Raw genomic sequence first — 23,822 nt, 5'->3', positions numbered from 1 at the left:
CAGTTTATCTGTGTTTTGGTTCAAAGGCTTCGGCTGTGTTGACCTCTGACTGTGATTCATTCTGGATTGCTGGATTGAACATGCAGCTATTTAAAAAAATAATAATAATCAGTTTATTTGCTGAGGCTTCGTTAGAACATATTTACAGATTTAATAGCATAGTCAAGTGAACTTTATTTATAGAGCACATTTAAAGGTATCGATGGAGGTGGAGGACCTAGCTTTTAAACGTCATCTTGCGATACAAAAAAGCAATTTGTAAAAGGATCGAAGAGATGGAAAGGGGCAAATGACTTCTGAAATATAGAAAATATACTCTCTCTCTCTCTCTCTCTCTCTCTCTCTCTCTCTCTCTCTCTCTCTCTCTCTCTCTCTCTCTCTCTCTCTCTCTCTCTCTCTCTCTCTCTCTCTCTCTCTCTCTCTCTCTCTCTCTCTCTCTCTCTCTCTCTCTCTCTCTCTCTCTCTCGCACTTTGCTGACAGAAAACTGCACACCAACCTGTCAAACTCATATGTATGTACTAAGCTTGTGTATTTTTAAATATAGTGATTCTTTATTGTTAGGGATTTTTGTAAAAAATATTACTTATGACACAATGTTATTATAAATAATATCATTTACATGATGTGTTCTATTTTCAGACAACCAAATCAAGTACAAATGACCAGGAGTACATAATGTGCAAGGCCAATATCAGCTGGATTTAACATTATAGCAACTAAAACTGAAACGGCTTGCTCAAGGATAGAGCAGCAGTGGCCCAGTTCTGAAGCAAACCTGTGATCGTCAGGTCCATTGCTCCATCCCCTGTATCCAATGACAACCCTTTCATAACACCAGTAAAAATAAATATTATATTATCATATCGTCTCAGTATTTAAATTCCTATAAACACAAATGACAACTCAAAAAAAATTGAACGAAAATGTGAAAATTTACACTGCCAATTCATACTATACAAATTACTCGTTTGAAAGATGGAAATCATTTCATGTTTCCACTGTGACATCAACACACCATGTCTGGCATGTAGTTTACAGAAAGCATTCTCATACTAGCACTGGCAAACCACAGGAAGCAATGAGCTCATAGCCCTCACTCCTGGTCCTGGAGAGCTCACCTAAATATCAGCAACCAATTCAGACCCAAGAAACCAGATGAGGTGAGTTAACTGTAATTAACTGCTTTAATCGGTCAATTAAGTGCTGATCGATTCAAAAAGCGAGCCACACCCTGTGGCTTTCCAGGACCACTGGGGTGAGGACCACCGATCTATACATATGTTATGATTATGAATGCTACTGCCGTAACTATAGACTCCTCAGTTGTTGCAAATTATGTAACAGCTCCTCCGGGAGACCCAGCTCCACCACCAAGTCCATACACCTCTTCAACAGTGGTTCCACACTTTCCTCTGCGCTGAAGGTGGGATGTGTTGTGCTCTGGCACGGGGTCTGCAGCGCAGTAGGGCCCTCCTCTGGTGTCTGCTCCTTCCTGCAACAGTTGTCCTTGCTGCAGCCGCCGCCTCCGCACCCCGTGTCGGAGTGCTCCATCTGCAGGTCCTCGACGGCCTCTGTAATCTCCCCAACACTAGCCGGCGGTTGCTGCCCCACATTCATTTTCATCCTCTCGATCACCCGGTCCTCGTGCCTTGACACATCCTGGAGGAGGTGGCTGATAGAGGAGAATGCCGGGGAGCCTGGGTGCTGCAGCTGACACCAGCACTGCAATGCGCTACAGAGGGGTATAAGGAGATGCCGACTCAGAGACAACCAATTGGTAGTGTGCACTGTGACTGGCAGCAGCAGTATGTATAATGGTGCCACAAACACAAAGGAAAGACAAGTCATTTTAACTACTTTTTTGGCTTTATTTGGTCACATGGTAACGGTTTGTAAATGGACGTTTATTGTTCGTTTATTTAGGATCCCCATTAGCCGACAGGCGACAAGCTAATCTTCTTGGACAAGTCAGAAGCCTGTGGTTAATTTTGTGTTCTTTCAGTGATTGGCATGTACAGTAAAGGGATTTTATGTGATAGTGTGAAAAGTACAACAAATAATTAAAATAAACCTTACCTCAGGATTCCTTTCAGTTGTCCAACCGCAACCATTTTTTCCACTCCTTCCCTATAACCAACGTTAAAACCACGTTGCAGTGATGCGTCTTTCCCTGCATCAACACCATCCCTGTAGCCGTCCTGCAAAAAGGACGGCTTTTTAATCAGTTAAGACTACATGCATTTTGATTAATGATAACAGGTTATGTAAACAGTTTGTGCAGAATCACTATGACATTTAGTTCTTACTGTTATTTAAATAAAATAGGCAGCGTCACTGCCTTCTTGTCGTGTCGTAACGTTAAGTTACCTTTACTCGTTTCGACATATTGTTGTTCCACTCTTTATTCTGAAGAATAATATCACTTCCATCTTCTTCAAAGACATCCTCGCTGACAACGGAAACAGATTTCACCCAAGACATAAGGTCACAACTTTAAGATTATTTCTAGGAACAATAAAAAACGTATTAAAATTATTATTTTCCCTTAGCTAGCTTTCGTAATCGTTCGCATATGCGACACAGTTCACCGTCAGCATACGTCATTATTGTGCGTCGTCTTCTTGGGCTATTCTTCTTCTATGTTTTGGGGGTTAACGGCGGTTGGTATTCACCATAAGATGTGCATTACCGCTACCTACCGATACAGGGTCAGAACCGGATACATATCCTGAAATATATGATATTTGCTAATCTTGTTTCCTTCAAAACCCCTAAAAGTGCATTCGCCACCGCATGTGATTTACAATGTGTCTGTGTTCTTGCCGTTCTTACATACCTCGACAATTCTTGGCTTGCGGTAGCAAAAAGGGAAGGTTGAGGGAATGATCATGTTCCTCATGTAACTTATATAAGTAGAGGACGGACTGTGTGTAGTCGGGGAACGTAATGGGCTGAGTGAGTATGAACAGTGTTTAACGTGTATGCTGAATAGTAATCACTTTTATCATTTTAATTGTAATTTAATTGTAATTGAACATTTCTTAGCATTCCTTTAACACGTTTCTTAAAGAACAAATAATCAGTTTCAAAGCCATTTTAATAGGTTACAAGAATAGAAACAACAACTCTAACACACCAATAATCAGCAACACTAAACATATAATATCAAAATAACACAAAACTCTCATTCAATGTAATATATATGACTTTATGTTGACTATTTCCATTATGAAAGTGCAAACACATTTAGGCCTATTTCATTAAATATGCTGGTTTACCTTTTGATACCCTAGCAATAAATATGAAGCTTTCTACAAAAAACCTTTGTTAAAAAAATTTTTTAAAAGCTTATTGTATTATTCCAATAAATATGGCAAATATTGTATTCTCTGTGACAACAGGTTATTTTCATGTTGGGTTTAAAAGTCTTGCCCTTTCCATGTGTATTTCGTTGATCATGGGTGACTTTACCTGTACAGTAATCTGAAAGACGGCCCAATTTAAGTAGGCCGATTTTAAATTACGTTCTCCTGGGAATGGAACATGTGGCATACGACCCACTAGATGGCAGCATTGCTTAATTTTACTCATGTCGTATGGACCGTCTTCAGCAATAGTTTTCCACGAGTTATTAGTAAATTAATTCACTGATGCCATTTAAAAAAAGAAAAGAGGCCCTGTAATATATGAATACAAGGTCTCAACAACAGCAGTTTTGTTCATATTCAACAGTCAAGACTGAGGCTTTATCCACGCAAAGTTTTATACTGCCTCTACAAAGGCTTGTCGTGAGATGTATTCAGTTGATGCTTGTTTACCGTTTTTTGCATTTCATGCAGGTATTTGCATGACATGACTTCGGTATATTTTTCTCTCTGGTATTTCAAGATAGTACTCCATGTGCATATACACTCAGTGAGCACTTTATTAGGTGGCAATTTTTTTTTACTTCTACTGCTGTAGCCGATCCACTTAAAGTAATGATGCGTTGTGTGTTCAGAGATGCTCTTCTGCATACCACTGTTGTAATGTCTGGTTATTTGCATTACTGTCACCTTCCTGTCAGCTTTGACCAGTCTGGCCATTCTCCTCTGACATCTGTAATTAACAAGGCATTTCTTTCTGCAGAATTGCTCACTGGATATTCTTTTGTGGGTTTTTTTCTTTGCAAACTTGTGAAAACCCCAGAAGATCGGAGAAGACACGTGACCCATCGGCAGCGATGCTGGCATAGTTTTGAGCTCTGCTCTCATAGTCTTGTTTTCTCAATAATCCTATCATATACCTCGAATACTTCGACATCGTTTCAATCATGAATCCTTCCCCAAACAAAGAAACACGGAAAAGGGATAATGAACAATCGCCTTTAAAGAAAAAATTCAAGGATTCTGCCATCTCCAAGGAAGAACTCGATGCAGCTATAGCTAATGGCATAAAGCTAGCCCTCCAAGAACAACAACGTGGTCTAGATGTGGTGGTAGCCTCCGCTGTCAGGGAAGCTGTTGACTCTATCCTGGTCCCAGCACTGCGTGATTTACGAATGGAAATTAAAAAAGCTAATGAAACTGTGAAGGAGATTAGCAGTGAACTTGAAAATGTAGCCCAATCTACTAAAAGGACCCAAGACCGCATGGAGTCTGTTCAGGTAGCTGCACGAGAGGATAGGCGATCGGTTATCGAGCTAAGAACACAGCTAGAACAGCTCACTACAAAATTAACAGATCTGGAGGACCGGGAGCGAAGAAATAACGTAAGGCTGGTTGGCTTACCAGAAACAGTGGAGGGTTCGGATGCAATCGGCTACCTCAAAGATAATCTCCCCAAGTGGATCCCTTCATTGGTGGACCGAAACATTGACATTGAGCGGGCTCATCGTGTGTATAATGGAGGAGAGGCTAACTCCAACAAGCCACGCACCCTCATCTTCAAATTACTGCGTTGGCAAGACAGATCGGCTATCCTTAACGGGGCACGTCAAGTTTATCCAGTGAAGCACGCTTCCAACGGAGCCACCCGCCAGTCTTCAACCGCTTCGGCACCAACAGCTAGCACGCTCCTGTTCTTCCCAGATTACAGTCCAGCGACAACAGAAAGGAGAAAGAGCTTTAGCTCTACCATGAAGAAAGCTAAAGACATGGGCCTGGAGCCATTTCTCATCTACCCTGCGCGGATTAAACTACAGTATAAAGGTGAAAAGAAGATGTTCGACTCCCCTCAAGCCGCCGAAGATTTCATCAACTCTCTTCCACGGAGATCCACCTCTACACCGGTACGGCGCGATGGTGGAGCTACTGCCACAACCTCAAATCCGACCATAGAGAAGAACCACGGGGATCCTCCACATGCCAGAGAAGGCAACTTAGTGGTTATGAAGGAATGAACGTTAATGACCTAACATATACAAGTTGTAGCAATAGACAGTCGCAGGATCCTTACTATAAGGTATTTTGGAATATTTGGAACGTAAGATTAGCTAGGCTACTAGTTGCTTCCAGTCTGATTTAACACTAGCATGCTAAATTAGCCTAGCTCCACCAGTTCGAGAGGTGATATATCTTTTTTGTTATGACTGTGTGGGCTTATCTGTTACTATAGCTATGGGTTGGTGTGGATTGGTCACGAATCAGACAATGCTTATGTTTTTACAGACCTACGGTTTTTCGTCTGTGCGGTCTGTGTTTGTTTTTGTATATAGTTTTTCCCACCCCTTCCCCGTTACAGACATAGTCATATTCTTTGTTAGAACATCAGCATTGGGGCATCGGTACAGTAATTGGCAGGACGATCGCACGCATATGTTCTATCTTATACACGTTTATATTTTAAGACAGAACTTAGCCGTATAATATGTCGACGCAGTCATTGAATATATTATCACTCAATGTGAATGGCCTAAACTCCGCGATCAAACGAACTCGTGTTCTTGAGTATCTTCATCGTAAAAAGGTGGACATTGCCCTGATCCAAGAAACGCACCTAAAACAATGCGATGTGGCACGATTTCAAAATAAACATTACAGATTAATTGTATCATCGTGCGCCCTAAACAAGACCAAGGGAGTATGTATCCTTCTTAACCGGAAAATGTCCTGCGATGTAAATATCACTGGTAATGATGAGAATGGAAGACTTGCTTTTGCCCGTGTTAGCATACTCAATCATAAATTGGCGTTCACATCCATATACTGTCCAAATGAACCTGACAGAGACTTCTTTGCTTACATTGGAAACACATTATTAGAACAAAATGACTGTTCTTTAGTGGTGGGAGGTGATTTCAATGCAGTTCTTAATCCATCTCTTGATAAATCTAATTCAGATGCAATAGTCAATCCATCATCTAGCCTATTGAATACACTTATCACAGATTTAAATCTTGTTGATATTTGGCGTATACAGAATGCTACTGCTAGGGATTACACATTTTTCTCCAGTAGACATAAGACATTCTCCCGGATAGATTATATTTTTCTTAGCTCAACCTTAATTGCCAGACATACGTCCATTACTATCTCACCAATTCTACTATCTGATCACTCTGCATTATTATGCAACGTCGATCTGCCCAACATTAAGACAAAGGCCCCCAGGTGGCGTTTAAATACATCTTTACTAACTAACTCTGGATTTCTTAGTTCACTCAAAGTTCAATTAAAAGATTTTCTTGATATTAACTCAAAGGAATGTTCCAATCCACAAGTTTTATGGGAGGCCACAAAGTGCTTTATTCGTGGTTTCTGTATTTCATTCTCCTCAACTCTAGCTAAAACAAAAGCTTCCCAGATCACAAATCTTGAAAACAAAGAGAACTTACAAAAACATAGCTTCTCAGATGATCAGACTAAACTGCTGACATCTTTGAAAGATGAATACAATACACTGGCTGTATCAAAGGCCGAATTTATCCTGCATAGAACTAGACAAAAGTACTACTTTGAATCAGAGAGGCCTAGTCATCTGCTGGCTCTTATGCTTAAGGAATGTGAAACAAAAGCTCACATCCCAGCAATAAATAAACCTGATGGCAAAATTACAACCAATCCGCAGGCCATCAATAATACATTTTTAACATTTTATGAAAATCTATACAAATCAGAGATTGCTTATGACGATGCTACTTGTAAGCATTTTCTTGACAAATTGGAGCTTCCCTGCCTCGAACAAACAGACCAAGATGATCTGGAAGCCGCGTTAAAGCTGGATGAACTACATAGAGCTTTGAAATGTCTCAATAAAGGCAAATCGCCTGGCTTGGATGGCCTCCCACCAGAGCTTTATGTAGAACTTTGGGACATTGTGGGCACACTCATGCTTGATTCATTTAACTTTGCAATCAAGAGTGGGACATTTCATAGAGACCAAAAAACAGCACTCATCATCTTACTCTTGAAAAAAGGAAAAGATCCCTTTGAGTGCTCTAGTTTTAGACCAATATCCTTACTTACGAGTGATCTTAAGATATATGCCAAAGTACTTGCTCTGCGCCTGGAAAAAGTTATTCAATCTCTAGTCAATGAAGACCAAACAGGCTTTATCAAGGGACGCTATGCATCTGATAACATAAGAAGGCTGCTACACATTATAGATATGGCAGAGACACACCCAAATCCTTGTGCTGTGTTTTCACTTGACGCAGAGAAAGCCTTTGATAGGATAGAGTGGAAATATATGTGGGCAGTATTACAACGTTTTGGTTTCAGACATAATTTTATAACAATGGTCAAGGCGCTATACCACTCCCCTTTAGCAAGTGTTCTAACAGGGGACATAATATCTTCTCCATTTACCCTACAGCGTGGAACAAGACAGGGGTGTCCACTCTCGCCACTTTTATTTTGTCTTTCTCTGGAACCTTTGGCACAAGCCATTAGGCAATCTACAGCTTCCCCTATGAAAATTGGTCATCACAATCATATTATATCTCTATATGCGGATGATATAATTTTGTTCTTAGATAACTTTGACACCTCTATTCACCCAGTCATTAAGGAATTTGATAATTTCAGCAGCCTGTCAGGCTACAAAATTAATTGGACAAAATCTGCACTTATGCATCTAAATAATATACACACAAATACTCCTATTCCCACCTATATTCAGACCAAATGCTCTTTTACATATCTGGGCATTACAATCTATAAAAATATACATAAAATTAATAGAGACAACTTCAACGTTATGCTAAGCAAAATAAAATCAGACATCCATAGATGGATGAATCTAAAAACGTCTCTTCAAGGTAGAATTAATACAGTTAAAATGAACATATTGCCCCGTCTCAATTTCCTTTTCTTTATGTTACCACTCTGTCCCCCTCCAAATTACTTTAAAGACATTCACTCCATGATTTCTAGTTTTATTTGGGATGGGAGACGGCCTAGGGTTCGTTTGACTACACTGCAACGACCCAAACTGCTGGGTGGTTTGGCATTACCAAACTTTGAACTTTACTATTGGTCTTTTCAGATCAGAGCACTCAGCACATGGGTTGACCCACAGTCTACCACTGCATGGAAATTGATTGAATCTGCTAAAATATTACCACACAAGCTGCAAGACATCCTATTCTCTAGCGTAACAAACAAAACAATTAAAAATAACTTTGGGCCCATCATTGCAAACTCTATACAGGTGTGGAAGAAAGCAGAACGTTGGATGGGCGCACCTTCTAAATTCTGTCAGAACACTCCACTATGGCATAACCCGAGGTTATTATGCGGTAACAAGCCATTTCATCAACCATCTTGGTCATCTCTTGGAGTGAATACATTAGGTGATATATATGACACTCAAGGTCTTTGTCACATACAAGACTTAAGAACACGCTTTTCTCTTCCTGCATCCTCTTATTTTGTTTACTTTCAGCTAAGATCTGCCTTAAAAACATATGGAGTTCCCTGGAATTCTCCTCTCCCCTCACATCCCATGTTACAATGGATTGCACCATTACTGGGCAGATCTTCTGTCTCTTTAATATATAGTACACTGATTCAGCACAGGGCCAAGGCTTTACCAATTGAATCCATATGGAACAGGGAGCTGGGGAGTTGGAATATAAACTTAGATTGGGAGAGAATATGGTGCAATTTAAGTATGACTTCTAAGAACCTAGCTCACCAACTAATTCACTTCAAAACCATACACAGAGCCTACATCACACCCTATAAGAGATTCCAGATGAAATTGCAAGTTACTAACAACTGTCATATATGTAACACTGCTTCACCCGGAACATTCTTACACATGTTTTGGGATTGTCCAGTTATCTCTAAGTTCTGGTTTCATGTAAACTCAGTTTTAGCGGATATACTTGATATTTGTTATGTTCCTAATCCTGGTTTTTGTCTCCTTAATGATAATTCTGAGATCAATCTAAAGCAAATTCAGTTCAAAATGGTATTCTCAGGGTTTACCTCTGCAAAAAAAACTATTTTAAAAAACTGGTTTACGCCGGATATGTGTATGAAATCTTTTTGGATCCATAGCCTTGTCAACATTGTCAACCTTGAACATACAACTGCGCGACTTAATAAGGCACAACCAGTGACTGTACAATCTTGGAACTCTTTCTCATCCAGGATAATTTCTTGGACTAGGGACAACAACAACTAGACAATCTTTGTTGTGATCTATCTGCTGTTTTTGTTGCTTTATGTATTGTCTTACCAAGCTGATGTATTTTTTTTTTTCTTTTTTTTTTTTTCTCAATTTAACATATGACTTTTGATATGTCTGTAACCCCCCAGCAGTTTCTGAGATACTCAAACCACCCTGTCTGCCACCAACAATCATTCCATGGTCAAAGTCACTTACAGCTGTGTTCAAGAAAATAGCAGTACAACATCAGTAACCTGATGAACCACTGTTATTAGTAGTAGTGCTATCTTTGCATGGCAAATACTTTACTTGTAGATGTAGTCGTGTAATACAAAAACAACAGCCCCAACTGTCATGACATGAACACTGCTTGTTCTGAGTAATTGACTCATTCATTGAAAGGGGCATGTTCAAAATAATAGCAGTGTGGAGTTTAATTAGATAATTAATTAATTCTGTGAAAAAACAGGTGTCATTAATTGTACTTTATTAAGGAAGAAGGGAAGCAAATGTTTCACATATTTCCTTCTGAATTGCTAAGTAAAATTGGTCGTTCCAAACATTGTTCAGAGGAATGACGTCTGTCATGTTTCATGTTTGCCACGTCATGTTTCATGTTTAGTTATTGTCTTAGTTACATCATTGTCATCTCACGTATTATGTTAGTCTAGTCTCGCCATGTTGTTATGCTTTATTTCTTGTTACATTTAATTTTCATGTCATGTTATGTTTCATATTTAGTTCTTGTTACAAATTATTTCTTAGTCTTGCCTTGTCACGTTATATAATTTATTCATGTCACAGTTTGCAAACTTACGTCACGATTCATGTTGTTTCATGTTATGTTGTTCTGTTCATTGTTTAGCAAACACTTTTTGCATGGTGTACCGATTACGAGACTGCCTTCTCCCTCGGTAATGTACTTTGGTTTTGGCTGGATTTTACGTGTATGAACATTGCTTGTTTTTTGACTACGCTCACTGGACATTTCCTGAATGAAGCCCTGACAGGACTTTATTTCACCCCTTTGCCCTTGAGTCGTGCATTTTGGGTCCAACCCCCCACGCACCCGTCTCAACGTCATTTGATTAGAAAGTTGATTGGAGAGGGGAAAATGTATAAAATGCAGCAAATTATAGGATGCTCAGTTAAATTATCTCATATGCTTTGAAATGGCAACAAAAACCCAAAACAAGCTGAAGAAAATGAGCAACTACTGTTATAACGGATCAAAGAATAGTCAGAATGGCAAAGATTCAGCCATTCATCAGCTACAGAAAGATCAAAGATGATCTACAATTACCTGTAAGTGCTATTATAGTCAGAAGACAAAATCCCCTGTAAAGCACCATTGTTGAAAAAAGGGCATTAAAATTTGCCAAGGAACACATTGATTGGCCCAAAGAGAAATGGTGTAACATTGTGTGGACTGATGAGAGTAAAATGTAGTCAATTGGTTTGTCGACAGTACGTCAGATGACCCCCGGGTACTGAATTCAAGCCACAGTACACCGTGAGGACAGTGAAGCATGGTGGCGCAAAGATCATGGTATGGGGATCTTTTTCATACTACTGTGTTGGGTTCATATACCAGGGATCATGGATCAGTTTGAATACATCAAATACTTGAAGAGTATTCCATCATGTTGTCATATGCCGAAGAGGAAATGCCCCTGAAATGGTGTTTCAACAAGACAACGACCCCAAACACACGAGTAAGTGAGCAACATCTTGGTTCCAGACAAAAAGGATTCCCCAACCTCAACCCCATTGAAAACTTGTGGGGTGACATTAATAATGCAGTTTCTGAAGCAAAACCCAAGAATTCACAGGAACTGTGGGATGTAGTTTGTTCATCTTGGGCTGAAATACTTGTTTCTTGGTGCCAGAAGTTGGTTGACAAAAACAATGATTATGCAACTAAATATTAGTTCAGTAATTTAAAGTGAAGTTAAATCTTGAAAAACTTCTTCAGTTTATACAGTTTGAAGAGAGTTTGACTTTTTTTTAACACTGCTATTTATTTGAACACAACTATAGATAATTTCTTTCCCCCATTCCGATGGTTCATGTGAACATTAACTGAAGCTCTTTTATTATTATTATTATTATTATTATTATTATTATTATTATTATTATTATAAGCAAGAGCCATAGGGTTATCAAGGTATTAACAGTATTTATGGGTATAAAATTCAAAAATATGTTGGCTCCCTGTGAATTCATGCATTTGTGCTTTTTTACTTTTTGCCCATTTATGATGCCATCACTATTAGGACATGCGGCTGGTTTCTGTCATTTGAATTGATAACTCTATATGACAACTGCTTATATACAGTGGGCTTCAGATTTATTGGCACCCTTGCTAACTATGCACAAAAATGTTGTAAACTAAAAAATAATACAGATATTGACATGAGCTTTATTTCAAACATGAGTAAAGCAGTGTTCTTTATTGATGATTCAATAGAATCAACAAACGTCTTACATTTCTCAAAGCAAAAAAAAAACTTTTCCCAAAAAACAGGTTATTATTGGCACCCCTGGTTGAATACTTTGTGGAAATACCCCTGGCAAACAGCCATGGATCTTTTCCTATAATTTGTGATATCGTTAGAGAACATATTTGGATGGATTTTTGACCATTCATCCATGCAGAAAGTTTCTGAATCATTGATATCCTTGGGATACCCCCTTCAGTTCAGACCCCAGGTTTTTCATGGTATTTAAATCTGGAGGCCATTGCAGTGTTCATACCACCCTTCCAAAGAGTTTGTTGGTATGGAGGTGCTATTTTATGTCAGCACAGATCTAAGTAACTTTGACCATGGAATGATTGTTGGTGTCAGACAGGGTGGTTTGAGAGGAGAAAAGCTCACAGGAAGGCGACCGTAACGCAAATAACCACACATTACAACAGTGCTATGCATCTCGGAATACACAACACATCAAACCTCTAAGTGGATAGGCTACAGCAGGAGAAGACCAATAAGTCTAAAATAATAATAAACTAATAAAGTGCTCACAGAGTATATATTATGGTCAGAGAAAATGGGTTGACTGTGTATATCAAGAGTAGTGGCTTTGTCAAAAGACAAAGGATGCTTATGTTGGTTCTTTGAAGTTACGGGGTGGTTTTGCATCAATTGGTTCTGGGGCTCTTACTAAGGTAAATTGAGTAATGAAATCCAATTAGTATGATGGGCAAAAAAACCATGTTTGGTGTATGGTCATCATGCGGGTACACCAAATGCTCCAGTAAAAGAGAAGCAGTCAATAACTTGGTTATTCCATGAATCTCATCGAATGTGTTCCAGACAGTAACCTCACCGATTAATGGTAAATTATGTTTTATGGTATGAGTAAACAAGCATCTATTTATTCATGAAATATTTAATCATAATATTGCATGTACATGAACGATATATCGTACGCAAGCTTACTGAAGGTATGATCAGGCTTAAATGTGTTTGGTCATCTAGATACAGATAACCTCTCTTTGCCATTTGCAACAGATTTAGTTTATCCTGATAGGATCTCCAAGATGTTTTTGGCAATTGAGATGATTTGCTCCTTTTCACCATGCTACATTAGCAGTCAGGCAGCATAGCAGGACCACATTTGGCCGAAGAGCAAAGTAAAGATTAGGATGGCGAATTTCATATCAGTGCTGATACGGTTCAGATGTGGATCTAAGGGCGTGAGTGTGTTGCGAAAAAAAAGCCATTCTCTGAAAGTGTGAATTTCCGAAGGCAGAAGCTTCCTATATTCTCAGACATCATGTCCTATATTGATAGATATTTACTAAAGCAATACAGTTTTAATTTCATGTAGCAGAAGTTGAAGTTGAAGCCTTGTGTTATTAAATTTCGTTTCCAAACTGCTATTCTAATAACTATAATGTGTAGCTGATGCCTTTATTCAAAGTGATCTACAGTTGATTAGACTAAGAAGGGGACAATCCCCCTGAAGCAATGCAGAGTTCAGGGCCTTGCTCAGTGGCCCAACAGCGGTCCAGAGCTACAACGGGGATTGAACCATCAACCTTCTCAATCCAAGTCATGTACCTTCGCCACAGGCTGCCAGTGTACTGACAGTCTTATGAAATGCAGTTTTCTAGTTTTGGACAGGTACTGTTGCCTTTTAACTACCGACCAGCTGTTAGATGCAGATTTGTTACAAGGAATGTTACAAGGAATGAATCACGCAAAACCTTTTTGAGGATGGCAAAGGATTCCTGATTATTTGATCTGCTTACATTTATTATTTATTTATTTATTTATTTATTTTGACAATTACAAAATATAAACTCAGTGAGCAGTATATTACGTAGATATTTACACCAGCGTGTTAATGCAAATCAGCCAATCATGTGGCAGCAGCTAAATGCATAAAAGCATGCAGACATGGTCAAGAGGTTCAGCTGTTGTTCAGACGAAATGTCAGAGTGGGGAAGGAATGTGATGTAAGGGACTTTGGCCATGGAATGATTGTTGGTGCCAGACAGGGTGGTTTGAATATCTCATAAACTGCTGATCTCCTGGGATTTTCTAGTTTCTAGAGTTTGTGGAGAATGGTGCGATAAACAAAAAACATCCAGTGAGCAGCAGTTCTGCGCGCAAAAAACATTGTTAATGAGAGAGGTTAGAGGAGAAGGGCCAGACTGGTGGAAGCTCTCAGGATCAAACCTCTAAGTGGATAGGCTACAGCAGCAGTCCTATAAATAAAAAAATAAGTCTAATAAATACCTAATAAAGTGCTCTCTGAGTGTAGATAGTAATGGTGAATTGCAAAGGTATTATTAAATCCCTTTCACGCAAGCAATTACATAAGAGAAATACAGGTATAGAAAAGCAAGGTTTACACAATAGAGTTGGGAAACCACAGCACCAATAAAACCAGTGGTGCTTAGTGGTGCCTTAGAACATATAACCTAGTACGTACATTATGCTGACGTGAATTTAAAGCCTCATAGCTTTTATGTGGTAAAGGACAACAGAAACTTGTATATTACTACTTATTTACAAATGTAGAATATTTTATAAAATTCTGTCTTGACTGACATTCGGGTAAGGACTAGATGAAGGACAAATTCAAATTCTGGTGTCAGTACAATTATGCAATTGTTATTATTATAATTAAGTAATTCCACTATCGGGTGTGGGGAAAAAGAGATGGTTTGACCGTCAAGTTCAGATCTCAGTTTGGCCAATGGTAATGTACATGGAAATGTGTGACTCAGGGGGGGACAGGGAAGGCACTGGAAGTAACAGATCCGAGTGAAAATGGAAAACAGATGGTCTCCAAGCATAGATCCCTGTGGAATACCTATCAAATATTATTAAATTAACTTGGGGTTGTAGCAAAATTTGTGTAGCCTTTTCTGCACGAGTACTTGGATATTGGATATTTTATATTATTTTATTTAACATACTACATTACCTAAGAAAAGCTAAATTGTGGTTTTATGAATTCATAACAAATAATTGTGATGTAGCAAGTGCAACAAAGTAACTGCTGTAAAATAAATGGAAACTATTTTTGATAATTTATTTGCTCCATATCCAGATGAAGCATACCTGGGCCAAATACATATTTGAAATAGTTCAATTTTTAAGATGCAAGTAACATTTAATAACACTCCACCTCATGATGGCCTGCGTTATTGGCATTGACATTTCTTTGGTCCTCATGTTGAAAGACAACAGCAACAGACACCAAATTCAAATTCCACCCTTAGGCTCAACTCTAGACTTTCTATTATCTTTCTTCTGCCCGAATTCATGATGCAAAGAAATGCAACAGGCCAAGAAACAGCTGCACTGCCAATTGTCCAATTATTTTGCTCCCCTAAAATGAGGGACTGCCTTTATAAAGAAGTAATTCCTATAAGGATCACCTGATATGGATGAAAATAGCCTCACATTAAAGCTACACTTTAACTTCATATTCATTATTTTATTTCAAATCCAATGTGCTGGAGCCCCAACAACATAAACTGTGTCACTGTCCAAATATTTACAAACTGTACTGTATGTTACTAACCAAAATGTACAACTAATTAGAAGAGCTATGTTTTGAATGTAGCTGATAATCAATAATCAATTCAATATTGTCAGTAATCAATTACTGATTCATTATTTAAAATGAAATAACATTAATTTGCTGGTTATAGTTCTGTCTGATTGTGCAATAGTGACTGCTTTTGATTAGGTGCTAGCCAATGCAAGCCATAGAGGACATGTTTTGCTCTGATTCAGTAACTTGGCAACTCGTCTGATCGAAAAGATAGAAAAGAATACTATGCTAGTACTATGCTAGAAAGTGGAATATTTGTTGTTGCCGTGCATATCCTGAATGGATAGAGGATCTTGCTGAAATAGTATGAAAGTGTGGCTTTCAAATTGGGGGCAAATAAAAATAAGAAACAAAAAGAGGAATAAATGATGATGTGGACAGTGATACAATGAGTAGCCACCATTCAATACATTAAAATGGTTTAGTTAATAATTTTATTATTATTTAGAATATACTGAATATATATTTAATACATTTACACCAACAATAACACACAAAGAGGGGCAAACACATACACTGGAAATGCTTGTGGAGGTTTATTTCTCAGCATATTAGCAACTCATTGCATGGGTTATACTGTGTGAGACAATTTCCCAGCTGGGTGAAAATTCTAAAAAAGTATGGATAACAAGTAATATTTTAGCAGCTTCATGCTGACAGCTATAGTGCATTCTATTTCCACACTTTGTTGGAATGTTTATGATGCATTTTCTTTTGGAGGTTGATGGATGAGGTTAAAAAACAAGATAAAGTATGTACTATAGTCTGTTTTACAAGCAGAAGATTACACCTCAGGGGCCTGTATCGTGAAGCAGGATTACTGATTTAACTGGATAACTGTACTGAGTAAAACCCGGAGTGGCTCTTTTTATTTTGGTTCATGTTCAAGATTTGCGAGGCTTCTGGGTTTCACTTGCTGTAATTATCCAGCTAACTGAGTAATCTTGCTTCTGGATACATACCCCTAATGCTGGAGAAGAGCATGAATCATGTTGCAGAGATGATAGCAGTTTTAAAGCATCTAATGGCAGTAATAAACAGCTCCTGTGCATAAAGCCAAAGGCAAAATTACAAAGGTAATATTGATACTATCAGGGCATTATAATGGCTATGAAATAAATAATAAAGTTTATTATTGAAAGGGTCTTAACTAAGTCCTGTTGGACCTATTGCATACACAGTTTTTTTTATTTCATTTCTCCTAAGTAATGTGACAAATCTATCTCTGTTTTATCTTCTCATTACCATTTCTGATTCCTTACAGTTTAATATTTCATTTTGCATTTATAATATAAAAACGCATTCATTGTATGAAGGGGCTATACAAATAAACATATATTATACAATAATAATAACAACAATGATAATAATAATAAGAAAATAAGAAATAAATAAAATAATAATAATAATAATAATAATAATAGTAATAATAGTAATAATAATGCCAAATAAATCTGTTGAAGCACACATTATGAGTTTGAGTAATCTAATGAGAAGGCGTTTTGATTAAAAAGCTGACATATTGTACATAGCCGTTCTCTTGCTCAACTTTCCCAATGATTCAACTCCTGGCCATCTTGCAGGAGATACGACTGTGATACTTCTGGATATACATTTGCATATGAGTGATAAGCCATAATAATTGATTTCATAAAAATCTATATTGGACCCATTCAGCATTTTCATTTGGAAAACCTTCAATTTTTCCAATGCAGGTATTGTATTTTCACTGTTCCATGACTTTCGAAGGAGAACACCAGAGCAGGTAAACAAATCGCGGCAATGTATCCTGTTTGAAGTCCTCTGTGGCTAGAATCATGTCCACTTAGTTTCTGCAGCCAGCACTCTGCGCATCTCTTTGGGAGTTTTGCATGACTGCAGCGAATCACAATTCATTAAGGACCCTCAAAACCAAGAAAGGGATGTTAATATTTAATAATGAAATTACTAGAGCCGGTACAAAGGGACAAAATCGAACGGATCAGTGGGCTACTCTGCCTCATTCTATCAGGCTGACGTTACATAAAACCTTTTCATGTCTAAAACTGCTAAAAGAACGGTCTGGTGCTGCATTGCTTTATCGTCAGGAGTGATGTTTAATATCATGGGAATGTATGTGTACAGCTAGGGCACGTAGGAGATATCAGAAAAAACACACACAGACAAAAGGAGAGCATGATTTGACAAGTGAGGTAAGAAACTGACCATTGCAATGGTTGCAATAAAGCACATTTCTGTGTGAATAAAAAGTGTCAGAGAAGGTGTTTGGTTGGATGCACCAAGCAATTATAAACTTCCTGGGAAGAGACATTAAATGTGCGCATGATACATCGGATTAAAAACTTTCCCTGATTTGTTTTGCCTGAAAACCTCAGCACTGATTGGGTATGCATATTAAAAGATAATTGTAGGATAAAGTGCAGGTATTTTTCTGAAAATAGACCTGGGTGCCTTGAAAGTTTTATAGCCTTGACAACAGTTGGCATATGATTACCTCTAAAGTCTTAAAGACGCCGTCAGATCAGGCTTACTCATTATGTTTTATTTGACCCAGTTTCTTTGTCTTTCTTTCATCACTTGAAGTTGATAAATGAGATCATGAAGTGTTATGACTGAGAACCGATTTGAACATTTGGCAGACGCTCTTATCCAGAGCGACGTACAGTTGATTAGACTAAGCAGGAGACAATCTTCCTTAACCCTGAAGCAATGCAGGGTTAAGGGCCTTGCTCAACGGCCCAACTGCTGTGTGGATCTTATTGTGGCTACACCGGGGATTGAACCACCGACCTTGCGTGTTCCAGTCATGTACCTTAACCACTACCGCATAAACAGGTAAATGCATTGGCATTTAGTCCAGGACAAAGGGTCAGAGTACAAACAACCGCAGCAATGAGGAGAAGGCAGGGTGAAGTCCAAAGACAGGCAGAGGTCGAAGCCGGGAGATCAAGCAGCGGGGGGCTGGAGATGGGTACAGGAAGCAGAAGGGCTGCAGCAGGGCTTGGACGATGAAAGGTAAGGTGGACAGGAAGAACAGAGCAGGACAGGATGAACACAGGACTCGGAAACAGGAACTCAGGAAACAGAAACTCAGGAAACAGGTAAGGAGCAGGCTGGAAGGAATCAATGCCAAGCACAAATGCATGGCACAAGACGATCTGGCACAGAACAGAGAAACAGCTCTTATACAGCACTATTGAGAAATGGGAAATGATTGCAACAGAGGAGATACATATCAGGTGTGGGGGGCATGGACAGGTAATCAGGAGAAAGGGAAAACATGAAACAGCATTGACACAGAATACATACAAAAGGAGAAACAGTAAATTAACTAAAACAGAGGCATGGAACGTGATAGGAAAACATGAAACATAAAATTTCACAACGCAAATACATATAATGGGATGAGTACACAGAAACAAACTATGAAACGCAAGTTGTGGCAATGAAGTTTACTTACCTGTAAAGAAGTGTTTTACACACAGCCACTGTAATCGTGTGAAATAAAATATTAACTGGTGGTTACATTAGCCTCCCATTTCATTTAACACCCTTTGTCATTATTGCAAAATCGTGTGTTCTTGCAAGAGTGTGCTGGATTTATAAAATACATCATGCATCCAGCAACTACCCATATAATTTATCTGCATTTATCCATGTTCTGAGTTTCTGGTTGGTATTGAAGAGAGACCTACGCACTCATGTTGACAGAATTTTTACAGGTGTCTGTAGTATTTTTGTATAGAAATCCTAGTAATTTTTGAAAGCTTTGTGGTTGCTGAAATTTCCTACTTGGATCCATTTGAATAAAATCCAATTAAACAAAATAATTGGAAGCCACATATATCAATTTACAAAAATGTAAGTGTGACGGATAGCTTCATTTTCAAAAATGCAATTCATCAAGAAGAAGACATCATTGCTGCCAAAGCATGTAAGCACAACATTACAATGGATAATGGGCTACATCATTATTATCAGATAATGATATCCATAGAGATATACTGAAAAAATACTGTATGCAGTTCCTAATGTTAGTGTTAACTATCATCCTGTCACCAATTATCAAGCAAGTGTAATAAAAAATATATTCCCTCATGCATTGGTACAGTAAATCAATTCAACATATTATACTCAGTGAGCACTTTATTAGGTATTTATTAGACTTATTTTTTTTGTTCTGCTGCTGTAGCCTATGTACTTAGAGATTTGATGCGTTGTGTGTTCAGAAATGATCTTCTGCACACCGCTGTTGTAATGTGTGGTTATTTGCGTCACTCTCGCCTTCCTGTCAGCTTTGACCAATCTGGCCCTTCTCCTCTGACCTCTCTCATTAACAAGTCATTTTTGCCCACAGAACTGCTGCTAACCGGATGTTTTTTGTTTTCTGCACCATTCTCTGCAAACTCTAGAGACTGTTGTGCATGAAACTTTGAGGAGATCAGCAGTTTCTGAGATAACCAAACCACCCTGTCTGGCACCAACAATCATTCCACAGTCAAAGTCACTTAGATCACATTTCTTTCCCCATTCTGACATTTGGTCTGAAAAACAGCTGAACCTCTTGACCATGTACAGTGCATCCGGAAAGTATTCACAGCACTTCACTTTCACACTTTTCCCACATTTTGTTATGTTACAGCCTTATTCCAAAATGGAATAAATTCATTTTTTCCCTCAAAATTCTACACACAACACCCCATAATGACAACATGAAAGAAGTTTTTTTGAAATTTTTGCAAATTTATAAAAAACAAAAAAATAAAAAATCACATTTACATAAGTATTCACAGCCTTTGCCATGAAGCTCAAAATGGAGCTCAGGTGCATCCTGTTTCCACTGATCAACCTTGAGATGTTTCTACAGCTTAATTGGAGTCCACCTGTGGTAAATTCAGTTGATTGGACATGATTTGGAAAGGCACACACCTGTCTATATAAGGTCCCACAGTAGACAGGTGTACAAACCAAGCAGGAAGTCAAAGGAATTGTCTGTAGACCTCCGAGACAGGATTGTCTCGAGGCACAAATCTGGGGAAGGGTACAGAAAAATTTCTGCTGCTTTGAAGGTCCCAATGAGCAAAGTGGCCTCCATCATCCGTAAATGGAAGAAGTTTGGAACCACCAGGACTCTTCCTAGAGCTGGCCGCCCGTCTAAACTGAGCAATCGGGGGAGAAGGGCCTTAGTCAGGGAGGTGACCAAGAACCCGAAGGTCACTCTGTCAGAGCTCCAGCGTTCCTCTGTGGAGAGAGGAGAACCTTCCAGAAGGACAACCATCTCTGCAGCAATCCACCAATCAGGCCTGTATGGTAGAGTGGCCAGACGGAAGCCACTCCTTAGTAAAAGGCACATGGCACCCGCCTGGAGTTTGCCAAAAGGCACCTGAAGGACTCTCAGACCATGAGAAACAAAACTCTCTGGTCTGATGAGACAAAGATTGAACTCTTTGGAGTGAATGCCAGGCGTCATGTTTGGAGGAAACCAGGCACCGCTCATCACCTGGCCAATACCATCCCTACAGTGAAGCATGGTGGTGACAGCATCATGCTGTGGGGATGTTTTTCAGTGGCAGGAACTGGGAGACTAGTCAGGATTGAGGGAAAGATGAATGCAGCAATGTACAGAGACATCCTGGATGAAAACCTGCTCCAGAGCGCTCTTGACCTCAGACTGGGGCGACAGTTCAACTTTCAGCAGGACAACGACCATAAGCATACAGCCAAGATATCAAAGGAGTGGCTTGAGGTCAACTCTGTGAATGTCCTTGAGTGGCCCAGCCAGAGCCCAGACTTGAATCCGATTGAACATCTCTGGAGAGATCTGAAAATGGCTGTGCACCGACGCTCCCCATCCACCTGATGGAGCTTGAGAGGTGCTGCAAAGAGGAATGGGCGAAACTGCCCAAAGATAGGTGTACCAAGCTTGTGGCATCATATTCAAAAAGACTTGAGGCTGTCAAAGGTGCATCAACGAAGTATTGAGCAAAGGCTGTGAATACTTGTACATATTATGGAGTGTTGTGTGTAGAATTTTGAGGGAAAAAATTAATTTATTGCATTTTGGAATAAGGCTGTAACATAACAATATACTTGAATACTTTCCGGATGCACTGTATGCATGCACACATTTAGTTGCTGCCTCATGATTGGCTGATTAAATATTTGCATTTACAAGCTGGTGTACAGGTCTACCTTTTAAAGTGGTCACTGAGTGTATAATGTGACTTCATTGACAGCCTATATTAAGAAATTGAAGCATGTTATGCTGTCATTGAACTGGATGCTGTCATTAAATTATAATTTTAGAATTTAGCCAAAGCAACTAACAAAAGTACATTTCACATGGTAAGAAAACATTACAAGAGCTATTTGCAACATTGCATGCTGCTACATGCTACATGTAATGCACCACATATGCTTGCTATATGTAAGAACCATCTACAGCGTCAAGATGCAAGATAAAGGGAGAGAAGGGTTAGTTTATATGACACCAAGGTGTATTTAATGTGTTATATATTATTATCCTTTATATTTAACCATGGAGTCTCTTTTTCAAGAGACCAGTCCATGGAAGCAGCCCACACAGTGTCAGTATAAAACAATACAGTACAGTTTTTAAAAATCACAAAATACATTTGCATACATTCGCGCCTTCATAAAAAACATTTACAAATTTCAGCTGCAATGTCTTGCATGCCACATTTAAAATCAGCCATAGATTTGAAAAGCTGAGTTTAACAGAAGACAGCCAAAGACTCTGCATTCTCAATTGATTGGGGAAGGTTGTTCCATGATTGGAGGATGAGAGCTGAGAAGAGTCGGGCCGCACAGAGCGGCTGCCAGGTGTTCAAAGAGAAGGAACACCCGACTGGCAGGAGGACGCTCAATCGAGTGGTCTGGTTGAAGTGTATGGTGTAATAACTGTCTGAAGCCATGAAGTTCCATTCACAGCTTGGTATGACAGGGTGAGAGATTTGAATTGAATGCAGACAGCTAACAGAAGCCAATGAAGTGTTTTCAAAAGTGGCACGGCAGGCGCGACTTTAGGCAGGTTGAAGACCAGACGGGAAGCAGCATTCTGGGCAAGTTGCTGTGGCAGTACATAGTCCAGATGAGAGTTTGTTAGGTAACCTTCAATGGCTCCCAAATTATGTTCATGTTCAAACTTCTTTTATTCTCCCTTTTACATCTGTATCTTCCAAATAGGCAAATATACTGTAGTTTGCTATTCTTCAGTTTAAGATGGAAAATTATAGCAAGGTTTATTATCAAGTTTTTAAATGTGCATTCAGGGTGGATTCACCACAACAATAGAATGTTTTGTGATCTATTAATCTGATTCAAAGCATTTGCATATATTTTGCAAGTCATATGCATGGCTGATGAATCAAAACATTATGAATGTATACACAATATAGAATGTTTACACAGGGAATGATGAATAATTTTCAAATGGAAAGGATTGGCAGAATCAGATAATGTCAGACTTTCAATACAGAAATAGCTGAAATATTGAACAGTTACATAAAATAAACACACGTAAGTCTAGTTTTTCTGCCATATGCAACGTGACTCACTCCTTGAATATTTAGTGACATTTGCAAACTACTGGACAAAGGGATTTTTTGACCTATATATGTTTCTTCCTCCATATTGTGTGCTATGTTTGCTTCATTGTGTGTATAGTTTTGCATCAACATTGCTCATCCGTGGTTAAAGTTTCAGCAAGGAAACACGGTATTTGTGATGACAAACACATTACTCATTCATAAATATTGCATCCCCCTTTCTCCTTGCTTTGGAAATAAAAAAAAATCCTGGCTTTATTTTAAGATTTGCCATATTTCACGGCACGATTTAAGAAAACACACGAGAGGAAGTAGCTCTGCGGACAAATGCATTTTACCTTGTTGAAATGCATTTGCAAGGGCCGGACTACAATAGCCTGGAGAATACTCTAAACCCACAATGGAGTTCGCTGTGCTGGGGAAATGCACTCGGTCCCACGGCCTAATTCACAGCAACCACACCTTCTGTCCCTGTTCGGAGAGCAAAACAACCAGCCGGAGCAATCACCTGACACATTTCCATCCAATTTCCACTGCAGAATGTGTTCATTTTCTGCCTAATGGCATGTCATTTTGCA

The 23,822-nt window shown here is 38.9% G+C and overlaps 1 protein-coding gene across 1 annotated transcript; it reads right to left on the bottom strand.

Moving 5' to 3' along the window:
* Positions 1 to 107: 107 nt before the first annotated feature.
* otulina (OTU deubiquitinase with linear linkage specificity a) lies at positions 108 to 2,621 on the bottom strand. Its single transcript, XM_061238173.1, has 3 exons — positions 2,369 to 2,621; positions 2,078 to 2,199; positions 108 to 1,733 (listed from the first exon to the last, which is right to left on the bottom strand). The coding sequence occupies exons 1-3, from the start codon at positions 2,480 to 2,482 to the stop codon at positions 1,310 to 1,312; spliced, it is 660 nt and encodes a 219-aa protein (XP_061094157.1). The 5' UTR covers positions 2,483 to 2,621; the 3' UTR covers positions 108 to 1,309.
* Positions 2,622 to 23,822: the final 21,201 nt, after the last annotated feature.

Source organism: Conger conger, chromosome 4, assembly GCF_963514075.1.
Source record: "Conger conger chromosome 4, fConCon1.1, whole genome shotgun sequence".
NCBI lineage: Eukaryota > Metazoa > Chordata > Actinopteri > Anguilliformes > Congridae > Conger > Conger conger.
Note: the sequence above shows the minus strand (reverse complement) of the source record. Positions and strands in the feature narration are given on the sequence as shown.

Coding starts and splice junctions, on each gene's coding strand:
- otulina (XM_061238173.1), bottom strand. CDS start 2,482: ATGTCTTGGGTGAAATCTGTTTCCGTTGTCAGCGAGGATGTCTTTGAA. Junction 2,200..2,368: donor ATATGTCGAAACGAGTAAAG/GTAACTTAACGT, acceptor TCCTTTTTGCAG/GACGGCTACAGGGATGGTGT. Junction 1,734..2,077: donor CAACTGAAAGGAATCCTGAG/GTAAGGTTTATT, acceptor ACCCCTCTGTAG/CGCATTGCAGTGCTGGTGTC.